Source organism: Styela clava, chromosome 7, assembly GCF_964204865.1.
Source record: "Styela clava chromosome 7, kaStyClav1.hap1.2, whole genome shotgun sequence".
NCBI lineage: Eukaryota > Metazoa > Chordata > Ascidiacea > Stolidobranchia > Styelidae > Styela > Styela clava.
In genome coordinates, this window is record NC_135256.1 from 12319162 (window position 1) to 12346596 (window position 27435).

Genomic DNA, 27435 nt, shown 5'->3' on the forward strand with positions numbered 1-27435 from the left:
CTTGTGTGGAGTGAAACTCCTAAATAATAAGCCAATGCAGCTACCCGTAAAATGTCTGTATTGTGTGATAATATAGGATTGATTGACCCTATCTGCGTGTTCGCACTCACGTGTTATTGGATTGACACACGTTTAATATAGTGTAACTCCGGTCTAAACTCCTCAGAAGTCAATAAGCACACAATATGTTGTAATGCCAAATGTTCGTATATATATGATATATATGTTATATGTCTATAGCGTATATGTATATCCGTATATGTTAGTTCGGTCGAATCCAAAGCAGTAAGAATCGGAAGAACATAAAAAATCCTATATTTCAACACTCGGAAGAGAGCCAGAAACACACGTTATCAAATCGGTCGAGACAAAGAACGCTATGCACAAAGAAAGCTAAGGCCTGAAGCTGTCGCGATAAATCTCTATCAGGGAAATAGGTAAAATGACCTATTTTCATTGAATTCAACCTACTATTAATATAAAGGGGTTAAATAACATTCATAGTCCATAGTTACAAGCCACATTCGCTACAATGGCATAATTTCTATAGTGAAATTGCGGTTTTATACCATGACGCCATGAGGTTTGTAACCGATTTCTGTATGGTTTTCTCGTATGCCAGGGAATTATGTTTCGTGAAATTCTATTGAATAATAAATAATACGTTTTAAGCAGTGATGGAATTCCTAATCTTAAGTACGTGTTCTATTTTGTATCGAACTCACTAACAACGCCCACTTCAGAAAAAATATATATATATATTACTATACGTAAGCTACATTAGCACAAAACGATTTACCTAAATCTAATATATAACGCAGCTACGGTTCACGCCGTCCTTCACTGTGATAGTTAACGTCTAAAACAAAAATTAGGAACGGGTTCGCTGATATCACGACATTCCAAGAGCGGGTTTGCGCAAACACCCTGAATTCCCGCCACTGGTTTCAATCTACTGCACAAGATCCTATCACAGAAAGCACCCCTTTGTAGAGAATCAGACTTTCCACAAATTTCTCTATGGAATTTTATTGGCATCTTTTGACGCATCGAAGGGCAAAAAATCGAAAATGGCACTCCCCTTCATGGGGCACAAGCAGTTTGTTGGCAATCGCAAGAAGTAATAAAATTGTAATTGTATGGCTCGATGTCTCCATTATCGCAGAGCAAATCTTCAGTTCTGCTCTCCACTGCAGTTGATTTACAACAGTTACATGTTGTGTCAAAATCTCCCGTTAGTCTGCAGTATAGAAATTAATTGGTGTATAAGAATAATTATAAACAAATTAGAATAAATATGGCTTCGATTTAGATTCTAACTAGAACGCAATGATAATAGGATTGAAAACAAAATTTTGAGTAATCGAGTTAACATCATGTAGTTTTTAGATCAATGTTAACAACAATTCACTACTCACGTGTTGTAATCAGAAAGTGTTGCACAGGTTCCATCACATTTTGGAATATTTACATCGGTCTTAGAGCAGGCTACTCCATTTGCATTGGTAATAACAACATCTTCATAATTTTCAATTGCATGGCAGGAACCAGGGGTGTGACCTTATGAATAACATATATATTAAATGGTACGATTCACACATGAAAAATAAAATTTGTTGTCAAGTAAATTTATCAGTTATTTTTTCAGGTGAGACCGATAACGCCGATAACTAAATTTCAGACAAAATGGAAACATTCAGTTCTACACTGACAGATATTTAAAGATTTTTTTCAAACATGTTACATCTGTATATCTGGCCGTGTGGTGTGTTAATGTTGTTCATAACATTTTTTTCTTGTTGACAATTACATGTTTATTAAAATTTTTATATTTGGCTGCATACTGGCGCGACTGTAATCAAAATCGTCACTGGTATACGCTGTACTGCCGCGTTTCAAGTGCGCGTGTCCTACAGTGTGTATATGTACCATAGTATGCTGAAAAACTAAACCATTGATCTCATACATGCTTCGTAATGGCTGGAAGTTTGGATGTTGATAGAAAAGTTTAAAAATGTTACACCTAGAATTTTCATAAATCAGCATAGAGCATAACCTCACTCAGAGTATAAAAGGTACCGTATTCTAAATTGAATGGCAGATACAAGTGCTTAGAAAAACTGCGTCTTATGCATTAATTTTCCCGATGCCAAAGTGTGAAACAACATCGATAATTTCATAACTTTAGTGTGGAATTTGAAATGCATCATAATACAAAAGTTTGCAATGAAAGCGAATTGAAGATGATGGTAAAAAAATCAACAATTCTACAAGTTCAATTAAACTGAAAAACTCACAATAAAAGCAGCATCCTTCAGTTGTCATATTAGGCATGACTTCACCACCACCCTGATAAAATATATTAATATTAACATCAAACTAATTCTGGTGTTTGAGTTTCAGTTTCCTCCAGCATAATTATTAGCGAAATCAGTGCTCAAAGGATGCTAAGTATGACAAGTATTCGATTCTCATCCAATTCCTAAAATTTTGATTTCGATTCTCGATTCCGAATCCTGATTCCTCGACATAGCTTACCGGAGAAAACATACCCACTTAAACAATACCATATATGAATTCGAACAAGAGATCGATTTTCAAATACCGGTATATGGACATGAAGACCAAAACTAAGTAGTATGGGTATTCAATCTGTCACAGTAGACAAAATCGCACACAACAAAGTATCCCTTAGAGCCCACAGAAATTTTTGAAATACATTATATAAGCGTAATAGCCTTCTAGATAAAAAATTACAATTTTTACCCACTAAAAATTTAACAAAGCAATTGTTCCAGTAGGACCTGTCACAAAACGTTATACCTTGTTTACAATCCAAGTTTTAACTCTAAGAGTCGATTCCAAAACATCGGAATCGATTCTAGTCGATTCAACAAGGAATCGATTCCGGAGTCGAGTCCGCCATACCTACTTATAAGATGACCAAACCAAAATGAATTAAAAATATATTAAATGGGACATGAATGCTACTTATTTTAGAATAAAAATTAATGGCAAAACCGCTCCACCGTCTTGTGCCTCAAAAGTATAGAACAAATGCAAAAAGTGTACATCCATCAACTCAAAATTGAATAACGTATTTATTACTTACCTCAAGACATGCAGCTTGATCAATATCAATGCAGTCAAACTTTTGATAAACTATAAGATTTGGGCAATGTGTTTTATTTTCCACACATTTCATTTCGAGGCAATGATTGTCATCTGCACACCAAACAGCATCGATCTGACAATGCAGCAAAATAGAATAGTACAATGTATATAAAAATACAATTTTCACACAAAAAAGGAAGTATATATGTCTATGAGGCATAACTGCTTGACTGAGATTAATGTAGATACAACAATTCAAAATCTGTGCCCATGTACATTGAAATTCAAATTGAAATTGTTTCAGGAATACGATCTTCCCTCCTCTGCTAGTTATTGTATAGCTGCTTTAGTCAATATCTACCAATTAAGTTTCGAGTTTAGAACAAATTCACTAACAGCAATGCAACAGAATATTGTGTCTAAATTTCTATTCCAATTTATTTAATTTATTGGGATTTTTCTGCCACACATACCGGGTAAACAACACTGTTCTCTAAGCATCCATAACACTGGCATTCATAAGTCTGACAACATATATCCTGTGTCAAAGTATTGTTCGGAATCTTGTTGTAGTTTTCAGGACATGTGAAGTTGGCATGGGGACAAACATGCTGTAATGCTTCAGCAGTTTTACAGCGACATTCATATCTGCGAATAATTAATTGTTGTTAAAATGCAAGAATATAAAAATAGCAATATTTTCAACTTTACCAAAAATTATAGAAGAATATTGAAATTATATTTCATTCCCAAGGTGGGCATATTAAAATAATTTGTGTCTGCTTGTTTATTGATATGCTGTGCTGTTACATATTTGCTACTAGCAATACCATGAAATAATATTTAATCGGTGGAAAAAATTTTCCAGACTATTTTGTATTAAGCTCCACCAAAATAGATCACAAATTGACAGTGTTGATTCCAGTTCAATTCATTGATGCATGTCTTATATATATAGGGAGAAAAACAGCATTGGTTCCCCGCGACTTTCCTTTCCCAGTAAAACTGTGACTGTTATATCGTGATTTGGGTGTGATTGATTATTTTTACTGGTTGGGAAAAATAAGCTTGCCTCGAAGAACGCAATGAAAGAAAATTTTATTGATTTACTTTGGACAACAGTTATTGGTGTTAGGATCCCTTCCACCAGTATCATATACTTCTTGATATTCTCCACACTCCGGAATCTGAAATGGATAGATTAATTTGATGATATACGTATTATGTTAAGAATGCTCTGTATATCACTCTATCTATTACTCTGTATCTACTGGTAATAGATTTATTTGCACGATAAACACTTACCGTACAACACGCTTCTTCAGCTTGACATTGTATTGTTTGTCTAGGACAGCAGTGTGATATTGGGTTTAGAACTTCAGATTGATTTACATATTCTTCACATTGATACAATTCCCGAAGTGGACTGAAATAAGGACATTCTAGACATTCACAAGTATATTCAGGACAACACTCAGTCAAAGAATTGGTACGATTCAATTGTTGCCATGCGCCACAATCTTCATTCGTCATGCCGAATTGGGGACATACATTGATCAGTACAGAGTAGTCTTGACAAACAATCTTTGTCCGTGGGCAACACACAAAGTTAGGGTTTTCAGAGACTGACATTGGAACAATTTTCTCATATACTTCAATTTCTCTATCAACCCCACTACCAGGGTAGTCATCTCCACATGAAGCACAAATGCATTCGAGATGAGGACAACATATTCCGTCCGTATAAGTTTCATTTTTCACTTCATATTGTCCACAGGTCAGGGTATTACAAGTCTGTATTTCCTCTACAAACTGCTGAAGGCATTGACCATTCAGAATAGAATTTTCCTTGCATCGCAAAGTACGACAGGGATCACTTGTTGGAATTTCAGATCCAACAGGATAACTGAAATTATTGTATGAACATTCTCCGGGAGTTTCATCCACTGAGTAACATCCATCTTGCTGTCTATAAGAAGTACATTCAAATACAGAACATGGTTTGGTTGAGTCAACCCACATATCACCCAAATCATGTATTTCCCCATTATATAAACATGTATCACATATACATGTATATGTGGAGCAACAACCAATGGTAGAATCTGGGTAACGAATTTCTCCAGCAGGACAAGTTATGTTATAAACAGAACAATCATGTTCTAGTTCAACATCTGGTTTGCAAAATATATCATACTTCCCACAGCATTTTTTGTCTGGAGTTACACTCATAACAACTTGGCCCACTTGAAGAATAGAAATAAGGTATTCTTCTGTTATGTATCCTGGTCCACAGTAATCGACACATTCACATTCTTGAGTAGGACAACAGTATCCAGAAAGTGGATCAAGGGAGTCTAATTGTTTCATAACTTCATCCTCACCACAGGTTTTATTACCACAGCAAATAGCAGGATCTTTGCAGTTAATTTTTGTTTCTGGACAACAATCCTGATTGGGATTTTCTTCCAGCGTCTTGTTAACCACTTCTTGACATTCATGTATTGCTATATGAGGGCGTCCTTCTGCACATTTTGTCTCATCACAAATGCAGTCAAATGTGGGGCAGCAGTCAAAATAATTCCTCCGTTTTCTAATATATGCTGATGGACATTGCCTATCCCATTCTGGACAATATGACATCAGCACCGTTTCATTAGCACAGTGTTTTTGTGTTCTTGGACAGCAAAGCTGATTAGGGTTGATGTCGATTGGAACATAGACAAGTTCTTCATATGGTTCTAAATGCACATCCATGCCAGATGTGTAATTACTGCCACAATCTTTACATATACATTTGTAGGTTGCACAGCATTCCTCTCCTGTTGGTTGTATGATGTCTGGTTCCATAAAATCTGGGCATGTTATATCCAATATGCAAGGATCTTGTTCAATATGTAAATAATGAAAGCACTGATCATCTTCTTGTATAATTTCTTTGCAAGTGATGCGTTTACATTTGTCTTCTGGATCATCAAAAAATGCGTCAACACTAACCCTTGAAATTGTTCCACTTGGACTAGTATAAGAACAGTATGGTGCTTCTGTACTTATTTTGTAACACCCATCTGGTTGGTCTCGACTACCTGTGCATTCATAAATCAAACAAGAACCTGGGGTTGTGTCATTGAATCTATCTCCAACATTGTATGAAACATTGTTGTAAAAGCATACATCACATACACATTTTTCTTTTTTGCAGCAGTCAAGATCAGGACAGGAATGTGCCGCATCTATGTATTCACCCATCACAATTTCCTTATGATATCCTCCATCACATTTCATGAAAGGACAGTTTTTGCTGTCACATATTACAGATTCTTCCGAACAGCAGTCATTTTCAGTCAGTGATGTAGAAATGTTATTCCATGCACATAGTTGTGGCAAAGGTGCTTGTATTGGACAAGTTCGGCGTTGACATTGATATTGGTTACAGGTTGAATTACAGTCTCCAACAACAGTATAAGTTGAAACAATGACGGCATCAGAGCAATTTCCACAGGAGGGTGGATCATCACATGGAGTAGGATCTCCAATACAATCACTCTCAATTACGCAGTCACATTCATCTCTTTTGGTAACAACAGCTCGACAGCCAGATGTCGACTGGCAAACAGCCGTCGCTTCTCTTTGACACTCAATTTCATTTGGGCATCGACAATATTTTGAAAGACATGTATTGTTATTTGCTGTTTCAATGATATAAGGTGCCTCACAGGTGATATTTTCATTAGGGTCTATTGGACAAATGCAAGTGTACTCCAAGCAGCATTGACCTTCCTGGAAGGAGGATGATAAAATCTTTGGGGTGTCACATTCTGGAACATCAGGACATGAAGATACATCACATTCACAATGATATGCTTCACAGCAGCCTATATCACTGTCATTTCTTTTTCTCTTATAATTTGTTGGACACACAACATCATAAGCAGAGCACAAATTGACCAGATCACTTTCATCTTTACATACAGCAGTGTAGTTAGCACAACATTCTTGGTTGATAGTTTGAACTATTTTTTGATCAGGTCTTAAGCTCTTTTCTATCTCCTCTACTGTAGTATAGTTTGCTCCACAGGACTTACAGACACAAGTGTAAGTTTCACAGCAATCATTTGGATTGTCTTTGGTTCCATGTGGCTCTTTATTCGTTGGACAATTAGGTGCATTTTGGCATTCTCTGTCTTGTGTTAATAGATCTAAAGAGCACACACCATTATCAGTATTCCAGACACATTTGAGCTGTTTGCATGAATCTAATGGATGATCTGAATATGAATCAACTGATATAGACATATACCCAGATGACGCAAGGAAACTGCAATCAGCAGTATCTGTGTCTATGCTGCAGCCACTGACTTGCTGACTACATATCAAAGCCGTGCAAGCACCATCAACTAATGCATACCATTTTTCTCCTGGAGAATAAGTAGTTCCTTCGAATACACAAGCTTCACACTCACAGTAGTATGTTTCACAACAGTCAATATCTGTCTCATTTTTCTTTTTTGCATAATTTGGCGGGCAAGATACATCATATTGTAAGCACATGTCAGTGAGTTCTGAAGGGTCTTTGCAAACTGGCGTAAACAGAGGACAACACTCTTGGTTTGGGGTTGAAATGTGTAAGTCTTGATCTTCTCTCAATGATGCCAACCACTGATCTTCCGTAATATACCCTTCTTCACATGGTGGACATTCACAACTCAACTTCTCACAGCATGTGTATCTTGTATCATTGGCCGGTTTTTCTACTACTACAGAATACTTGGGAGATACGCATTCTGCTTCCATGTATATGTTGTCAGGACACTTCTCTTTTGCTTCATCAGAGGGGAGACATTCACATGTTGAGAAACACTCCGATGGATGAACAACTGGTACAGGATTCTGCCCAGGAACATTATCACATATGTTTGTTTCACTGTCAGGTATATATATAGGATTTGTTGTATTTGCTGGAAAAGTATCCACATCGCATTCGCAAGTATATATTGGACAGCATGGATTGGTGGTATTATCTATCTGTATAGTATGGTAATCAGGGCATTCAAACGGAGGAGGGAAACAAGTGATATTGACACAATTGCAAATAGTTGTATTACAGCAAACTGCATCATGTACACCAATTGTTACGGTTGGTAAATTCGTCCACAATCTTCCCCATGGACATACAACAGGTGGGGGACAATTTTCAGGTACACACTCGCATTCATATTCTGGGCAACAATCATGTTCTTCACTTACTAACGTCTTTGTATAGTTTTCCCCACATGTTTTATTCCACTGTGGACAAATATGCATCAGCTCAGACTCGGGCAAGCAATTGCATTCTGTAATGGGGCAGCATTTGTCAGTATCACCTGGAAGATAATACGACTCAAATCTTTTGTAATCACCACATGATTCTGGCAAATTGGTATTTTCTGTACACTCCACTTTAGTACACTGGTACGTATCACATGATGAATTACAAGCATTGTCATTTTGGTCGCTGCTAATGGCTTTTGCATACAGACATGAACCACATGTTGGAGGAGCGGTACAAACATCTGTGTCTGGAATGCATGTTATAGATGTAGGACATTTGCATTCATCTTCTGAATAAGAAGTAACGTCTGACTTGCATCCAGGAACAGAGTCACAGTCACTGAAAACATCAGGACAATCGCATATGCATATTTGAGATGGACATTCTCCTGTTGTATTTTCCTTAATTTGATATTGTGATTCACATGGTTCGCTGTTTTGAGGTATACACACACATTCTACAGCACAGCATGCATCGGATTCATTATATTGTGGTACCTTCTGGTCTCCACATCCTAGAGATGCCAGAGACGCACAAGTATCAGACCTGTCATTAACTGTCACTTGACCACATTTCCCAGATTCTTCTTCTGGGCAATAATATGTTATACATGGATTGGATGATGACACAGTCTCTCCAGGATTAATTGCAGCTTGTGTTTCAGGGTTGACACAGTCAGACGTGCAACCTGAAATGCAGCAATTTATCAGAATATATAGCATTCCACCAAGTCAAAAATAATAAAATATACTGACTACAAAAATCAGAGTAAATTGGACATTCACAGTCATCAACACCAGTAACTTGTGCTTGAAAATTTGCTGGAAGATTCTCACAAGGATCAGCTGGACAGTCTAAGCAGCCTGTTTATGAAAAAGACATAAATGCTAAAACTCAAAATGCTCAACTTTATCAAGAGAAAGCAGTTTTGAACTCTTACATTTAGTTTTTATACAAACATCACTTTCACCATTCTGTCTTGTATAACCCTCAGGACAGCCACAACCAGTAATATAAGTTGAATCACAGCCCTGAACATAAAATTAGAAAATAGTAAAGCTTTATATCGGGGTGGTAACGATTGAATTTGCAATACAAAAGTGCACCTTTGTTAAAAATACCAAAATGTATCTGATTTATTCAAAGAATATGTTTACCTAAATTTTTCCATTTCAGGCACTCAGCATAATTTATTTTTTTCACGTATAAATTTATTTACTTCTGCATGTTTTATTGCAAACTTACTTCTTGCGGATTGTCACACGATGCTTGAACTTCACACAGTTTTCTACATTCTTGAAAAATTTGGGTTTCTGGGCAAGTTTTGTTTACCTCTTCTAAAATTTAATGAAATTTCAATAGAGCGATACAAACAATGATGGAGCAGATATAAATAATATCTTTGTGGCTAAGTTTCTATGTGTTACTTTACTATGTGTCTATATACTGGTTTGAAGAAAACACGCGAAACAATTGATAAAAATGAAAAAAAAGTCTCCTTCATTTGTTTCCTACAATATGGCTGCTCAGTAACATTAAAAAGTTTTCAACTCAAAAAACCTTCGATATATTCACCTGTGACACATTCTAAAGCAGAATAATATCCTTCACATAAGCCTTCATTTGTTTCGCAGTTTTTTATTTTGTCAGAAATGAAAGAATTCGTACAAACTTTGCATTCAGAGTCGATTGTAGCTTGTGGTGTAATGCTCGGGTCGAAACATTGTTGAGCCAAACATTGTTGCAGTAACAGTGTTATGTTATCAAGTTGAATACAGTCATCTAAAAATGAAAATGACTCCTAAAAAAGAAACTTTTCATTGTGTTGTCATGATAATTTGAATATATAAAATAGGAGATGAATGGCCTATTGAAATAATCAACCACTTAAGAAGCAATTTTGTTGTTTATCCACATCACAATATTAAACCAAAAATTAAAATGAATTAAAAATATACTTCAATCTTAGTTATCAGTAAGAGATCAATGCACGAATATATGGACAATAAGATCTGAGCAAGAGCCATATATGGGGGCCATTTACAAAACAGCAAAATACAGTCACATAGCGCATGTATATTACATGGTAGTAAAAGTAATAGCTATCTATGAGACACTTCCATTTATAACCACTGAAGATTCGAAAGTAATTTGATCAATGGTTAAAGAAAATAACAAAATATTTTTTCAGGCAACATCAATATAAAAAAAAAATAGTGGAAAACGATTCCAAAAAGTGCACATTGTGTCTGATAATGAAAATAGTTTTTACCAAACACCACGTTCATCAGTGCGGTACATGGATTTGTTTCTCCTAAATCTTCACATGATTGACAGACTTCAATACAACTTTCAGAAGAAGCACATCTCTCTTCCTCACATGAGTCGTCTTCCCCACAGGGTGTTAGACAACTCGAATCAGTTTGATAATTAGTTATATTGATGGTATCTAGAGGACAGTCTTCTCTTGTTGTATTCCCCCATTCACAATTCCCTATATTGATCAGGAACAGTAGTTTATTATATGTCAAAGCAATTGAGCTTGGGTAGTTAGATTTTGACTGTTTCACAAACAATTATTGTAACAGCAACTAATCTAAGAGAGGAAAAGGCTGAAAATAAACAGGAAAAAAAAAACCTGAATCAATTTAAAAATGTTATGTTTCACAAATTTATCTAAGATTTGCTGTTAATTTATCTTTGTTCAACAAACTTTTGCAAAATTCAACCTAAAAATCCTTCAGTTTCACGATTTCCATCGGTTGAATTCAAGCCAATGTTAAACACCCCTTTTCCTTCATCTTTCCACAATATATGAAGTCCGATATCTTCAACAACAACTGAAAGTGATCCAGAAATTCTAACAGCTGTTACAACATCATTATAAATATTGCTTGTCATCGGAACATCATCAATAGAAAACTAAATTGAGCAAATTTAAAAAAAATTATAAACTAAATAATAATATATATACGATAAATACCTTTGTATTCAAAATTTATGCCTTATTCACCTGTCCAGTATGTGCTTCTATTTCATAAATTTTATCTTTGTACGTTAAAATAAGATTTTTCACACAAGTCTGATCTTGTCCAACATCCATATTGGCATATAGAGACATACATGGCGCAACATCAAATTCGACTTTGTACTCATCTCCATGCATGTCCTGCAGGAATTTATTACAAAATTTTAGCATAATATAAAAGTCTAGTAATCCAGTTTAACCACACTTTACCTTTAGTCCCAAGTATGTGCAGTTTCCAATTAGTTCAAATGTCTCTCTGCAATCAAGTAGTGTAAAAGAAGTAGAGCCAATACCAGTTGCTTTGCCTGAATCAGTTCATATAAATTTAAAAATTACTAATAATGAAAAAATAAGTAAATTGGGAATGATCCATAACTAATTATTATGATCAAATACACAAAATCCACAGCTGCCCGGACAAAATTGTATTGCATATTACTTGTATGTACATATTTATTGGTTCATTAATTTTTTAATATACAAAATATGAGTCAAATGCACTATACTATTTATTTCTATATCCTGCGACAGTGTTGGGCGCATAAAATAATTATTGTGTATATATTGACAGCAGTGTTAATTAAAATTCACTAACCCAAATTTAGTCTGTTTTGCGATGAAGCACAGCCTGATTTTTCTAAGTTGATAATAAATTGAACTACTACACTTCATTATAGTTTATAAAACATTATTATATTCTTTTACTCTCAATTTTATAGCAGTATTCAGCTATTTATGGTCAGGCTCCAAAAATGCACTGTTACTAAGTTGAAGAAAACAATTTATTAAAACGTATGTTTAATAATCATACATTGGCAGGTCACATGATCACAGCAACCATCATTTGTGATAAATTCTTCTTGATTTGATGCACATTGAGAAACATCTGGACATCCTTTTGGAGCTGCAAAAATTGGAATATTATTCATAGTGCTACTTAAATTCTTATTTATATATATGTTGCACCACAATCAGCATACCACAGTCATAAACTTCCCCACAGCAATCGTCATATTGAATATTGATCTTCTCTTCACAATTATTGCATGGTATTTGATCACAAGTTTTTGTCATATTCTCAGGTTCAGGACAAACACTTGCATTGTTATTTGACAGAGCGAAAACGATCGAACTGCAATTTGGGTTGTCTGGATTTGGAATTGTTTCTCCAACCTGGATTCAAAATTCACTTTATTCACTTAAGTATTACTTTAAGATAAAAAACAAAAACAATATGTAAGAAAAACCTTGTATGGGCTGCCATTGTAAATCGCATATTCACAAACTGAAAAACAGAAAATTGATTATTTATATGATTTACATATATATATGAATATTTATTATGTCAAGTATTACTTACTACATTGATAATCTGGACAGCAGTCATCAATCGTACTATCATTGATATGTATCCTATATCTGTTATCAGGACATAATACTGCAGGACAACTTTGTTCAATTACCTCCACAAAATTACATTTTTCAATAAATGATTCAGGACATGTGTATGTAATACATGAATTTGTGCTATCAATAATTGTCTCTCCTGGTTGCAGTACTTGATTATCCAAATTGGGATGAGCACATTCGTCAGTACATTCTGAATTGCACAATAAACAGAATTAATAAAAGTTCATCAAGAAACATTAAAATATTTTTGAGGAAAACACAAATTAATATCAAATATAACAAATTAATAAGGAATGCGACTGCGACTGCTAAGAGGAATGCGTGATCATTGTATTTTTCTTCATTAATTGCAAATGTTGTGTCCTGAAGTGAACAATGCAATAGGAAGTAATAATGAGCATGAATCATAAGTGCACTTAATAAAAAAATTCTGAAATTAGCTGTTTTTAAACTATATTGCTCGATAAATATATAGAATTTATTGCACAGCCTGTCATTTATCAAATCTAAGAAATATTTTTACCATCATAGATTTATATAAAATATTTAAGAACTCCAAGTCACACAAATCTATATCTAAGAATGATGCTATTGTAGTCAATCTATATAAACATTAGTGATAGAAACAAGAAATATGAATATATTATGATTCTTTAAGTTAACCAGCATGACTATCATTTGGTAAAGAATAACATCAATTGGAAATCATATTCTATGTTATACTACAGCGTTTCTCAAACTTTTATTATTCCGGATCACCTATGCTTTTTATCTTGCCTCCCGGAACACATAGAAAATGGATAATAATAAAAAATTGTGTAATCAATTCACTTTGTGCATCAACTCGCACAACCGGCTTATCACAGCATCTTTTGAGGCTTCCAGTTTTAAGCTAACAGTCCATTGAAAAGTTTTTTTTCAAAAAAATGTAGCATATGGTAAAATTAAAAATGTGGCTGTGAACTTGACAAAGGAAAAATTGGGTCGACGGTTGATAATATTGAACGGTTAACCAAGACGCCATGCTTTTCAGACTGGCACGAGGTCTGTCAGACTGTATAAATAGCAACCCCTGTCCGCCTGTTTGTCACCAGTTGGAAGATAAGTGTATGACCCGGAGTTGCCGAGGTGCAATCGAGATCGCCAAGGTGATCAATTTAGTCATAATTTCGATTCCTGTCCTACGGAATACTCTGAAGAAGCTAGCGTAACACACTTTGAAAAACGCCGTCATAGTAAATTAATATTACCACAAACTTCCGAATATATATTACAGCCACACTCATCTGTTCCAGTTACATTTGGTGTGTAATTCGGTGGCATATCAGGACACAGAGGTTCATCACAACTACAGCCTGCAGAAAATAGTCAAGAAGTGTGTTGGTAATAAAATAGAAGTGTATCAGGCACAAAAAATAAAATTCGTTAACATACATTCCGTTTTCACGCAATGTTCACTTGTTGCTGATTCTTTTAAATAGCCTTCAGGACACTGACAAATAGTTATCAATGAAAGTCCACAGTCCTAGAAAAAAGTACAGAAAGAACAAAAACAATACTGAAAAATATGAAACATATATGCATATTTATGCCACAAATAAAACTACGGTATTTGAAATACTAACTATAAAGTACAAAATCTAAACTTAAAAAGGATACCTGCACCGAAAATAACAAAAAAATGTTATATACATTAACCGGTGACCGTACATTTGAACCCACGTACATTTGAACCCATGTGTATATCCACGGGTTCAATCTATATGCGGGTGCTAAAAGGGTTAGTGTGGGTTCAACTATCCAAAAAACAAAAAAAATTCCATATGTGCAAAAGCATACAGGTGCAATTGTCATGGGTTCAAATGTACGTGGGTTCAAATTTAATGGAACCACATTAACCTGTTTGAAAACAAGGGAAATGACAAAAAAATTTACAAATTCCATCAAAATAACCCTGACAGACCTGAGTAGTTTGATTATCACACGATATTGGGTTGTAACATGAATCTTCGCATTCCATTACAATTTGATTTTCTGGACAACTGATATTCGGTGCTGCTGTTGCTGTGTTTAATAAAATGTAAACTTGTAATATTATTGGTTGATGGAGAACACTTCAATAAAAAAAAGGTTCCACATTACCTTCAGGTTCACAACCGAGTAATTCATAAAAATTGGTGCAAGACGGACATTTGTCAATTGATTTTCGTAAAGTTATACTGTTGCATCTTGAACACTGATCATTAGCTGTAGATTCATCTGTATAGCAATTTGACGAATTGCAAGTTTCATATTCCTGGTCAACATTCTCGAAGCAATCACCTGAAGTAAATATAGTGAAACTATTTAGTGATTTATTTAAAATAGATATACCATATGTCAAGAATTTTAAATAATTCTAAGCCCTACTAAATATTGGAAGCAGCAAAGCATCACATGGATTTCCATTTTCTGTATCAGCACATTTCCAACAAGGATTTGTAATGCATTCATCTCTATTCACACACTGTAGATCATGACAATTTGATTTGTCACATATTGGAGCGCATGCTTCATCCACTAGTTGAAGGGTCATATTCACTGGATTAGCTTGACAATCAGTAATTTCATCATCGGATGTTGAGCATTGACCTTTAAAAAAAAATTTTTTTCTTTACTTTTATTAATCAGTTTATAGTAAAAATAAATAAATATTTAATGTACCGCATATTCCGGTAGTTCCAGATGAAGAGTGCGATTTTTTCAAGAATATATCAAACTCTCCTTGATTGCGAGAGTAATACAAAATATGCAACCCAAATTCTTCAACTCTCATTGAAACACTCTCCATGTTTTGAGCAAAAGTTATCTGGACATCCTGATTGTAATCAGAAGTTATGAGTGTTCCACTGACATACACCTGAAAATATTTAAACAATCATTGTCTCTTACACAGCAGGTCATAAAAATATTTAAAAATATCGGAAATCTTTACGTATTAATAAATACCTTATTCTGTTCTACATTTATGACAAATGTTTTTTCTTTATAAAATAATTGTAACATCTTAATACAAGACACAGGTGGAGAAATGAGATCCGGATACATATCTGCACATGACCCCGCATTTATTGTGATGTTGAAATCATCCGAGTCCATAATCTAAACAAATACAAGCTCATTAAAAATATTCACTCTCAAATAAAACTTTCATTATCTATAATGAAAACCAAATACCTTCATAACCACATACGAACAGTTACCACCTTCAAATGGATATGTGTTATTGCAGTGAAATGCTTTTAAAAAAGGAGTTCCAACGCCAGTACATGAACCTAAAAAATATTGAATTAATAAGTTCTGATAAAACAAATTTAGTAAACCCATACAAATACTCAGCAATACTCACATGAGCATTGTTCTGTTGTGCAACATTCAGTTGTAGTCTTTGTTTGTACTTCATTTGAACTGCATGTTTCATTTTCAGGACAAGTCTTTGGTTCTGCAAATCAACAAAGTAACTTCTAAACAATCTAAATATTAACAGGTTATATATAATGAAACAAAGTTATGTCTTACCACATCTATATGTGTTGCCACAACATTGATCGTAACCATCAAGAATTTCAGTTTCACAACTAGAACAAGATTGAGGTATGCAATCTTTTGTTTCCTTTATAGTCTCTGGACATTTAGTAGGTGATTTCCGAACCACAGTCAGATTACTACAAATAGGATCTTCTGGATCAGGAAAAGTATCACCAACCTACAAATTTTATATCGTAAGGATACATTACATAATGAATCAAAGTTTAAACGTGAATATTCTTACCTCATAAGTCTCTCCATTAAATATGGCTGATACACAAACTGAAAACAAAATTAGTTTTATTAACACCAGCTTCAAAAAAGAATATAAGCAAAGTTTTACCATACCGCAATCATATTTTGGGCAGCAGTCATTTGCTGTATCTGGATCGAGCTGTTTTTCATATCTTTCATCAGGACAATCATTAACGGGAGAACATGATTCTTCTTCCTTGATTGCAGTGTTACATAGTTCTGAGCTGACCGATGGACAACGATAAGTGATACATGAATTGGTGCTATCAATCACAAATTGGCCAGCGTCTATTACTTGACTCGGAAATTCTGGATTTGCACAATCATCAGTACATGCTAAAGGTCAAAACAAACAAGCATGACTCAATTTCTTCACTTCATAATTACTTTATTCAATAATCAGGTACTTACAACAAGCTTCAGAAAAAACATCACATCCACATTCATCTTTACCAATGACATTTCGTTGAAAATTTCCTGGGAACCCAGTGCAATCTCCATCCTCACATCTACAGCCTGAATAATAAAATTCATATTTACAACTGAAAATCTGCACTACAAACATAAATATAACTTACACTCAGACTTGATGCATTTATCACTTGTTGCAGACTCTTTCACATATCCTTCTGGACATTGACAGGAAGAGAGGAATGAAACACCGCAGTCCTGAGAGAAATATATTAAATTATTAAAATTTGGTATAAATATACAAAAGATATAACTCATGAATCAGGCTCAACCAGGTAGAAATTTTAAGATGTAAAAGTAATGGTCCAAATTTTACATCGTTACTGATAATTATTAATTCTAAATATGTATTGTTTCCAGCAATACCACATATAGTTATGAACACTGTTTAAAGTGGTTGATAGAAACTGACTATTTTGATTTTATTTTTTAAAACTGTACAACTTGGTTCAATGACAACTTTTATACAGTAAAATATTTGAAATGTTGCACCTAATATATTCAGCTATTTTCTAAGAAAGCCAATAGGGTGGCAAACGTTTGTAACCAGAAAAGGAGCTACATACAAGAGCTAGGGTCAAATGTTTTTAATCCAAAAGAACAAATATAAATGTAAGACATACAGAACAAGTTCATAAATACAATCCAACTTAATCTTGTAATATTCTACATATTAATTTGATAAGCTTTAGAATATGAATAACCGACAAAATGAACAAAAATATTATATCTAAATAAACATACTTAATTTGAACATTTATATAAATATGAAGTTATATTATAGTACTATACTATCAATTAATAATAAAAGCTATAATTTGAAACTGTCAAACTGAGTGAATTACTAAATGAATATCTCTGATACCTGAGTAGTTTCATCATCACAAGATGCAAGACTTTTACATGAATCTTCGCATTCCATTACAATTTGATTTTCTGGACAACTGATATTCGGTGCTGCTGTTGCTGTGTTTAATAAAATGTAAACTTGTAATATTATTGGTTGATGGAGAACACTTCAATAAAAAAAAGGTTCCACATTACCTTCAGGTTCACAACCGAGTAATTCATAAAAATTGGTGCAAGACGGACATTTGTCAATTGATTTTCGTAAAGTTATACTGTTGCATCTTGAACACTGATCATTAGCTGTAGATTCATCTGTATAGCAATTTGACGAATTGCAAGTTTCATATTCCTGGTCAACATTCTCGAAGCAATCACCTGAAGTAAATATAGTGAAACTATTTAGTGATTTATTTAAAATAGATATATGTCAAGAATTTTAAATAATTCTAAGCCCTACTAAATATTGGAAGCAGCAAAGCATCACATGGATTTCCATTTTCTGTATCAGCACATTTCCAACAAGGATTTGTAATGCATTCATCTCTATTCACACACTGTAGATCATGACAATTTGATTTGTCACATATTGGAGCGCATGCTTCATCCACTAGTTGAAGGGTCATATTCACTGGATTAGCTTGACAATCAGTAATTTCATCATCGGATGTTGAGCATTGACCTTTAAAAAAAATAATTTTTTCTTTACTTTTATTAATCAGTTTATAGTAAAAATAAATAAATATTTAATGTACCGCATATTCCGGTAGTTCCAGATGAAGAGTGCGATTTTTTCAAGAATATATCAAACTCTCCTTGATTGCGAGAGTAATACAAAATATGCAACCCAAATTCTTCAACTCTCATTGAAACACTCTCCATGTTTTGAGCAAAAGTTATCTGGACATCCTGATTGTAATCAGAAGTTATGAGTGTTCCACTGACATACACCTGAAAATATTTAAACAATCATTGTCTCTTACACAGCAGGTCATAAAAATATTTAAAAATATCGGAAATCTTTACGTATTAATAAATACCTTATTCTGTTCTACATTTATGACAAATGTTTTTTCTTTATAAAATAATTGTAACATCTTAATACAAGACACAGGTGGAGAAATGAGATCCGGATACATATCTGCACATGACCCCGCATTTATTGTGATGTTGAAATCATCCGAGTCCATAATCTAAACAAATACAAGCTCATTAAAAATATTCACTCTCAAATAAAACTTTCATTATCTATAATGAAAACCAAATACCTTCATAACCACATACGAACAGTTACCACCTTCAAATGGATATGTGTTATTGCAGTGAAATGCTTTTAAAAAAGGAGTTCCAACGCCAGTACATGAACCTAAAAAATATTGAATTAATAAGTTCTGATAAAACAAATTTAGTAAACCCATACAAATACTCAGCAATACTCACATGAGCATTGTTCTGTTGTGCAACATTCAGTTGTAGTCTTTGTTTGTACTTCATTTGAACTGCATGTTTCATTTTCAGGACAAGTCTTTGGTTCTGCAAATCAACAAAGTAACTTCTAAACAATCTAAATATTAACAGGTTATATATAATGAAACAAAGTTATGTCTTACCACATCTATATGTGTTGCCACAACATTGATCGTAACCATCAAGAATTTCAGTTTCACAACTAGAACAAGATTGAGGTATGCAATCTTTTGTTTCCTTTATAGTCTCTGGACATTTAGTAGGTGATTTCCGAACCACAGTCAGATTACTACAAATAGGATCTTCTGGATCAGGAAAAGTATCACCAACCTACAAATTTTATATCGTAAGGATACATTACATAATGAATCAAAGTTTAAACGTGAATATTCTTACCTCATAAGTCTCTCCATTAAATATGGCTGATACACAAACTGAAAACAAAATTAGTTTTATTAACACCAGCTTCAAAAAAGAATATAAGCAAAGTTTTACCATACCGCAATCATATTTTGGGCAGCAGTCATTTGCTGTATCTGGATCGAGCTGTTTTTCATATCTTTCATCAGGACAATCATTAACGGGAGAACATGATTCTTCTTCCTTGATTGCAGTGTTACATAGTTCTGAGCTGACCGATGGACAACGATAAGTGATACATGAATTGGTGCTATCAATCACAAATTGGCCAGCGTCTATTACTTGACTCGGAAATTCTGGATTTGCACAATCATCAGTACATGCTAAAGGTCAAAACAAACAAGCATGACTCAATTTCTTCACTTCATAATTACTTTATTCAATAATCAGGTACTTACAACAAGCTTCAGAAAAAACATCACATCCACATTCATCTTTACCAATGACATTTCGTTGAAAATTTCCTGGGAACCCAGTGCAATCTCCATCCTCACATCTACAGCCTGAATAATAAAATTCATATTTACAACTGAAAATCTGCACTACAAACATAAATATAACTTACACTCAGACTTGATGCATTTATCACTTGTTGCAGACTCTTTCACATATCCTTCTGGACATTGACAGGAAGAGAGGAATGAAACACCGCAGTCCTGAGAGAAATATATTAAATTATTAAAATTTGGTATAAATATACAAAAGATATAACTCATGAATCAGGCTCAACCAGGTAGAAATTTTAAGATGTAAAAGTAATGGTCCAAATTTTACATCGTTACTGATAATTATTAATTCTAAATATGTATTGTTTCCAGCAATACCACATATAGTTATGAACACTGTTTAAAGTGGTTGATAGAAACTGACTATTTTGATTTTATTTTTTAAAACTGTACAACTTGGTTCAATGACAACTTTTATACAGTAAAATATTTGAAATGTTGCACCTAATATATTCAGCTATTTTCTAAGAAAGCCAATAGGGTGGCAAACGTTTGTAACCAGAAAAGGAGCTACATACAAGAGCTAGGGTCAAATGTTTTTAATCCAAAAGAACAAATATAAATGTAAGACATACAGAACAAGTTCATAAATACAATCCAACTTAATCTTGTAATATTCTACATATTAATTTGATAAGCTTTAGAATATGAATAACCGACAAAATGAACAAAAATATTATATCTAAATAAACATACTTAATTTGAACATTTATATAAATATGAAGTTATATTATAGTACTATACTATCAATTAATAATAAAAGCTATAATTTGAAACTGTCAAACTGAGTGAATTACTAAATGAATATCTCTGATACCTGAGTAGTTTCATCATCACAAGATGCAAGACTTTTACATGAATCTTCGCATTCCATTACAATTTGATTTTCTGGACAACTGATATTCGGTGCTGCTGTTGCTGTGTTTAATAAAATGTAAACTTGTAATATTATTGGTTGATGGAGAACACTTCAATAAAAAAAAGGTTCCACATTACCTTCAGGTTCACAACCGAGTAATTCATAAAAATTGGTGCAAGACGGACATTTGTCAATTGATTTTCGTAAAGTTATACTGTTGCATCTTGAACACTGATCATTAGCTGTAGATTCATCTGTATAGCAATTTGACGAATTGCAAGTTTCATATTCCTGGTCAACATTCTCGAAGCAATCACCTGAAGTAAATATAGTGAAACTATTTAGTGATTTATTTAAAATAGATATATGTCAAGAATTTTAAATAATTCTAAGCCCTACTAAATATTGGAAGCAGCAAAGCATCACATGGATTTCCATTTTCTGTATCAGCACATTTCCAACAAGGATTTGTAATGCATTCATCTCTATTCACACACTGTAGATCATGACAATTTGATTTGTCACATATTGGAGCGCATGCTTCATCCACTAGTTGAAGGGTCATATTCACTGGATTAGCTTGACAATCAGTAATTTCATCATCGGATGTTGAGCATTGACCTTTAAAAAAAATAATTTTTTCTTTACTTTTATTAATCAGTTTATAGTAAAAATAAATAAATATTTAATGTACCGCATATTCCGGTAGTTCCAGATGAAGAGTGCGATTTTTTCAAGAATATATCAAACTCTCCTTGATTGCGAGAGTAATACAAAATATGCAACCCAAATTCTTCAACTCTCATTGAAACACTCTCCATGTTTTGAGCAAAAGTTATCTGGACATCCTGATTGTAATCAGAAGTTATGAGTGTTCCACTGACATACACCTGAAAATATTTAAACAATCATTGTCTCTTACACAGCAGGTCATGAAAATATTTAAAAATATCGGAAATCTTTACGTATTAATAAATACCTTATTCTGTTCTACATTTATGACAAATGTTTTTTCTTTATAAAATAATTGTAACATCTTAATACAAGACACAGGTGGAGAAATGAGATCCGGATACATATCTGCACATGACCCCGCATTTATTGTGATGTTGAAATTATCCGAGTCCATAATCTAAACAAATACAAGCTCATTAAAAATATTCACTCTCAAATAAAACTTTCATTATCTATAATGAAAACCAAATACCTTCATAACCACATACGAACAGTTACCACCTTCAAATGGATATGTGTTATTGCAGTGAAATGCTTTTAAAAAAGGAGTTCCAACGCCAGTGCATGAACCTAAAAAATATTGAATTAATAAGTTCTGATAAAACAAATTTAGTAAACCCATACAAATACTCAGCAATACTCACATGAGCATTGTTCTGTTGTGCAACATTCAGTTGTAGTCTTTGTTTGTACTTCATTTGAACTGCATGTTTCATTTTCAGGACAAGTCTTTGGTTCTGCAAATCAACAAAGCAACTTCTAAACAATCTAAATATTAACAGGTTATATATAATGAAACAAAGTTATGCCTTACCACATCTATATGTTTTGCCACAACATTGATCGTAACCATCAAGAATTTCAGTTTCACAACTAGAACAAGATTGAGGTATGCAATCTTTTGTTTCCTTTATAGTCTCTGGACATTTAGTAGGTGATTTCCGAACCACAGTCAGATTACTACAAATCGGATCTTCTGGATCAGGAAAAGTATCACCAACCTACAAATTGTATATCGTAAGGATACATTACATAATGAATCAAAGTTTAAACGTGAATACTCTTACCTCATAAGTCTCTCCATTAAATATGGCTGATAGACAAACTGAAAACAAAATTAGTTTTATTAACACCAGCTTTAAAGAAGCAAATAAGCAAAGTTTTACCATACCGCAATCATATTTTGGGCAGCAGTCATTTGCTGTATCTGGATCGAGCTGTTTTTCATATCTTTCATCAGGACAATCATTAACGGGAGAACATGATTCTTCTTCCTTGATTGCAGTGTTACATAGTTCTGAGCTGACCGATGGACAACGATAAGTGATACATGAATTGGTGCTATCAATCACAAATTGGCCAGCGTCTATTACTTGACTCGGAAATTCTGGATTTGCACAATCATCAGTACATGCTAAAGGTCAAAACAAACAAGCATGACTCAATTTCTTCCCTTCATAATTACTTTATTCAATAATCAGGTACTTACAACAAGATTCAGAAAAAACATCACATCCACATTCATCTTTACCAATGACATTTCGTTGAAAATTTCCTGGGAACCCAGTGCAATCTCCATCCTCACATCTACAGCCTGAATAATAAAATTCATATTTACAACTGAAAATCTGCACTACAAACATAAATATAACTTACACTCAGACTTGATGCATTTATCACTTGTTGCAGACTCTTTCACATATCCTTCTGGACATTGACAGGAAGAGAGGAATGAAACACCGCAGTCCTGAGAGAAATATATTAAATTATTAAAATTTGGTATAAATATACAAAATATATAACTCATGAATCAGGCTCAACCAGGTAGAAATTTTAAGATGTAAAAGTAATGGTCCAAATTTTACATCGTTACTGATAATTATTAATTCTGAATATGTATTGTTTCCAGCAATACCACATATAGTTATGAACACTGTTTAAAGTGGTTGATAAAAACTGACTATTTTGATTTTATTTTTTAAAACTGTAAAACTTGGTTCAATGACAATTTTTATATAGTAAAATATTTGAAATGTTGCACCTAATATATTCAGCTATTTTCTAAGAAAGCCAATAGGGTGGCAAACGTTTGTAACCAGAAAAGGAGCTACTTACAAGAGCTAGGGTCAAATGTTTTTAATCCAAAAGAACAAATATAATTGTAAGACATACAGAACAAGTTCATAAATACAATCCAACTTAATCTTGTAATATTCTACATATTAATTTGATAAGCTTTAGAATATGAATAACCGACAAAATGAACAAAAATATTATATCTAAATAAACATACTTAATTTGAACATTTATATAAATATGAAGTTATATTATAGTACTATACTATCAATTAATAATAAAAGCTATAATTTGAAACTGTCAAACTGAGTGAATTACTAAATGAATATCTCTGATACCTGAGTAGTTTCATCATCACAAGATGCAAGACTTTTACATGAATCTTCGCATTCCATTACAATTTGATTTTCTGGACAACTGATATTCGGTGCTGCTGTTGCTGTGTTTAATAAAATGTAAACTTGTAATATTATTGGTTGATGGAGAACACTTCAATAAAAAAAAGGTTCCACATTACCTTCAGGTTCACAACCGAGTAATTCATAAAAATTGGTGCAAGACGGACATTTGTCAATTGATTTTCGTAAAGTTATAGTGTTGCATCTTGAACACTGATCATTAGCTGTAGATTCATCTGTATAGCAATTTGACGAATTGCAAGTTTCATATTCCTGGTCAACATTCTCGAAGCAATCACCTGAAGTAAATATAGTAAAACTATTTAGTGATTTATTTAAAATAGATATATGTCAAGAATTTTAAATAATTCTAAGCCCTACTAAATATTGGAAGCAGCAAAGCATCACATGGATTTCCATTTTCTGTATCAGCACATTTCCAACAAGGATTTGTAATGCATTCATCTCTATTCACACACTGTAGATCATGACAATTTGATTTGTCACATATTGGAGCGCATGCTTCATCCACTAGTTGAAGGGTCATATTCACTGGATTAGCTTGACAATCAGTAATTTCATCATCGGATGTTGAGCATTGACCTTTAAAAAAAATAATTTTTTCTTTACTTTTATTAATCAGTTTATAGTAAAAATAAATAAATATTTAATGTACCGCATATTCCGGTAGTTCCAGATGAAGAGTGCGATTTTTTCAAGAATATATCAAACTCTCCTTGATTGCGAGAGTAATACAAAATATGCAACCCAAATTCTTCAACTCTCATTGAAACACTCTCCATGTTTTGAGCAAAAGTTATCTGGACATCCTGATTGTAATCAGAAGTTATGAGTGTTCCACTGACATACACCTGAAAATATTTAAACAATCATTGTCTCTTACACAGCAGGTCATAAAAATATTTAAAAATATCGGAAATCTTTACGTATTAATAAATACCTTATTCTGTTCTACATTTATGACAAATGTTTTTTCTTTATAAAATAATTGTAACATCTTAATACAAGACACAGGTGGAGAAATGAGATCCGGATACATATCTGCACATGACCCCGCATTTATTGTGATGTTGAAATCATCCGAGTCCATAATCTAAACAAATACAAGCTCATTAAAAATATTCACTCTCAAATAAAACTTTCATTATCTATAATGAAAACCAAATACCTTCATAACCACATACGAACAGTTACCACCTTCAAATGGATATGTGTTATTGCAGTGAAATGCTTTTAAAAAAGGAGTTCCAACGCCAGTGCATGAACCTAAAAAATATTGAATTAATAAGTTCTGATAAAACAAATTTAGTAAACCCATACAAATACTGAGCAATACTCACATGAGCATTGTTCTGTTGTGCAACATTCAGTTGTAGTCTTTGTTTGTACATCATTTGAACTGCATGTTTCATTTTCAGGACAAGTCTTTGGTTCTGCAAATCAACAAAGCAACTTCTAAACAATCTAAATATTAACAGGTTATATATAATGAAACAAAGTTATGTCTTACCACATCTATATGTGTTGCCACAACATTGATCGTAACCATCAAGAATTTCAGTTTCACAACTAGAACAAGATTGAGGTATGCAATCTTTTGTTTCCTTTATAGTCTCTGGACATTTAGTAGGTGATTTCCGAACCACAGTCAGATTACTACAAATAGGATCTTCTGGATCAGGAAAAGTATCACCAACCTACAAATTTTATATCGTAAGGATACATTACATAAAGAATCAAAGTTTAAACGTGAATATTCTTACCTCATAAGTCTCTCCATTAAATATGGCTGATACACAAACTGAAAACAAAATTAGTTTTATTAACACCAGCTTCAAAAAAGAATATAAGCAAAGTTTTACCATACCGCAATCATATTTTGGGCAGCAGTCCTTTGCTGTATCTGGATCGAGCTGTTTTTCATATCTTTCATCAGGACAATCATTAACGGGAGAACATGATTCTTCTTCCTTGATTGCAGTGTTACATAGTTCTGAGCTGACCGATGGACAACGATAAGTGATACATGAATTGGTGCTATCAATCACAAATTGGCCAGCGTCTATTACTTGACTCGGAAATTCTGGATTTGCACAATCATCAGTACATGCTAAAGGTCAAAACAAACAAGCATGACTCAATTTCTTCACTTCATAATTACTTTATTCAATAATCAGGTACTTACAACAAGCTTCAGAAAAAACATCACATCCACATTCATCTTTACCAATGACATTTCGTTGAAAATTTCCTGGGAACCCAGTGCAATCTCCATCCTCACATCTACAGCCTGAATAATAAAATTCATATTTACAACTGAAAATCTGCACTACAAACATAAATATAACTTACACTCAGACTTGATGCATTTATCACTTGTTGCAGACTCTTTCACATATCCTTCTGGACATTGACAGGAAGAGAGGAATGAAACACCGCAGTCCTGAGAGAAATATATTAAATTATTAAAATTTGGTATAAATATACAAAATATATAACTCATGAATCAGGCTCAACCAGGTAGAAATTTTAAGATGTAAAAGTAATGGTCCAAATTTTACATCGTTACTGATAATTATTAATTCTGAATATGTATTGTTTCCAGCAATACCACATATAGTTATGAACACTGTTTAAAGTGGTTGATAAAAACTGACTATTTTGATTTTATTTTTTAAAACTGTACAACTTGGTTCAATGACAATTTTTATATAGTAAAATATTTGAAATGTTGCACCTAATATATTCAGCTATTTTCTAAGAAAGCCAATAGGGTGGCAAACGTTTGTAACCAGAAAAGGAGCTACTTACAAGAGCTAGGGTCAAATGTTTTTAATCCAAAAGAACAAATATAATTGTAAGACATACAGAACAAGTTCATAAATACAATCCAACTTAATCTTGTAATATTCTACATATTAATTTGATAAGCTTTAGAATATGAATAACCG

At 33.3% G+C, this 27435-nt stretch overlaps 2 protein-coding genes across 2 annotated transcripts in view; both read right to left on the bottom strand.

Moving 5' to 3' along the window:
• Nucleotides 1–1009: 1009 nt before the first annotated feature.
• On the bottom strand, nt 1010–16162 carry LOC144425242 (uncharacterized). Its single transcript, XM_078114777.1, has 27 exons — nt 16080–16162; nt 15852–16004; nt 15567–15762; nt 15273–15494; nt 15006–15185; nt 14827–14927; nt 14298–14388; nt 14114–14218; nt 12814–13053; nt 12701–12738; nt 12434–12626; nt 12265–12357; nt 11664–11758; nt 11439–11594; nt 11155–11347; nt 10698–10919; nt 10001–10207; nt 9671–9762; nt 9366–9456; nt 9181–9288; nt 4420–9113; nt 4225–4301; nt 3588–3762; nt 3113–3247; nt 2298–2349; nt 1419–1560; nt 1010–1240 (listed from the first exon to the last, which is right to left on the bottom strand). The coding sequence occupies exons 1-27, from the start codon at nt 16083–16085 to the stop codon at nt 1084–1086; spliced, it is 8214 nt and encodes a 2737-aa protein (XP_077970903.1). The 5' UTR covers nt 16086–16162; the 3' UTR covers nt 1010–1083.
• Nucleotides 16163–16237: 75 nt separating this feature from the next.
• LOC144425073 (uncharacterized) overlaps nt 16238–27435 on the bottom strand; it is a 29045-nt gene continuing 17847 nt past the window's right edge. Inside the window, exons 69-110 of the mRNA XM_078114336.1 lie at nt 26837–26927; nt 26670–26774; nt 26352–26594; nt 26248–26285; nt 25995–26181; nt 25825–25917; nt 25653–25750; nt 25425–25577; nt 25140–25335; nt 24845–25066; nt 24583–24762; nt 24404–24504; nt 23646–23736; nt 23479–23583; nt 23161–23403; nt 23057–23094; nt 22804–22990; nt 22634–22726; nt 22462–22559; nt 22234–22386; nt 21949–22144; nt 21654–21875; nt 21392–21571; nt 21213–21313; nt 20455–20545; nt 20288–20392; nt 19970–20212; nt 19866–19903; nt 19613–19799; nt 19443–19535; nt 19271–19368; nt 19043–19195; nt 18758–18953; nt 18463–18684; nt 18201–18380; nt 18022–18122; nt 17264–17354; nt 17097–17201; nt 16779–17021; nt 16675–16712; nt 16422–16608; nt 16238–16344 (exon numbers count right to left, since the gene is read on the bottom strand). Coding sequence (XP_077970462.1) covers nt 16238–16344; nt 16422–16608; nt 16675–16712; nt 16779–17021; nt 17097–17201; nt 17264–17354; nt 18022–18122; nt 18201–18380; nt 18463–18684; nt 18758–18953; nt 19043–19195; nt 19271–19368; nt 19443–19535; nt 19613–19799; nt 19866–19903; nt 19970–20212; nt 20288–20392; nt 20455–20545; nt 21213–21313; nt 21392–21571; nt 21654–21875; nt 21949–22144; nt 22234–22386; nt 22462–22559; nt 22634–22726; nt 22804–22990; nt 23057–23094; nt 23161–23403; nt 23479–23583; nt 23646–23736; nt 24404–24504; nt 24583–24762; nt 24845–25066; nt 25140–25335; nt 25425–25577; nt 25653–25750; nt 25825–25917; nt 25995–26181; nt 26248–26285; nt 26352–26594; nt 26670–26774; nt 26837–26927 — 5892 coding nt within the window. The remainder of the gene's footprint in view (nt 16345–16421; nt 16609–16674; nt 16713–16778; nt 17022–17096; nt 17202–17263; nt 17355–18021; nt 18123–18200; nt 18381–18462; nt 18685–18757; nt 18954–19042; nt 19196–19270; nt 19369–19442; nt 19536–19612; nt 19800–19865; nt 19904–19969; nt 20213–20287; nt 20393–20454; nt 20546–21212; nt 21314–21391; nt 21572–21653; nt 21876–21948; nt 22145–22233; nt 22387–22461; nt 22560–22633; nt 22727–22803; nt 22991–23056; nt 23095–23160; nt 23404–23478; nt 23584–23645; nt 23737–24403; nt 24505–24582; nt 24763–24844; nt 25067–25139; nt 25336–25424; nt 25578–25652; nt 25751–25824; nt 25918–25994; nt 26182–26247; nt 26286–26351; nt 26595–26669; nt 26775–26836; nt 26928–27435) is intronic.

What these genes read in the sequence shown, in the direction of transcription:
- LOC144425242 (XM_078114777.1), bottom strand. An exon ending in ACAATGGCAGCCCATACAAG is followed by an intron (nt 12,627 to 12,700) that starts GTTTTTCTTACA and finishes TTTTGAATCCAG; the next exon opens with GTTGGAGAAACAATTCCAAA. An exon ending in CTGAAGAAGCGTGTTGTACG is followed by an intron (nt 4,302 to 4,419) that starts GTAAGTGTTTAT and finishes TATCCATTTCAG; the next exon opens with ATTCCGGAGTGTGGAGAATA.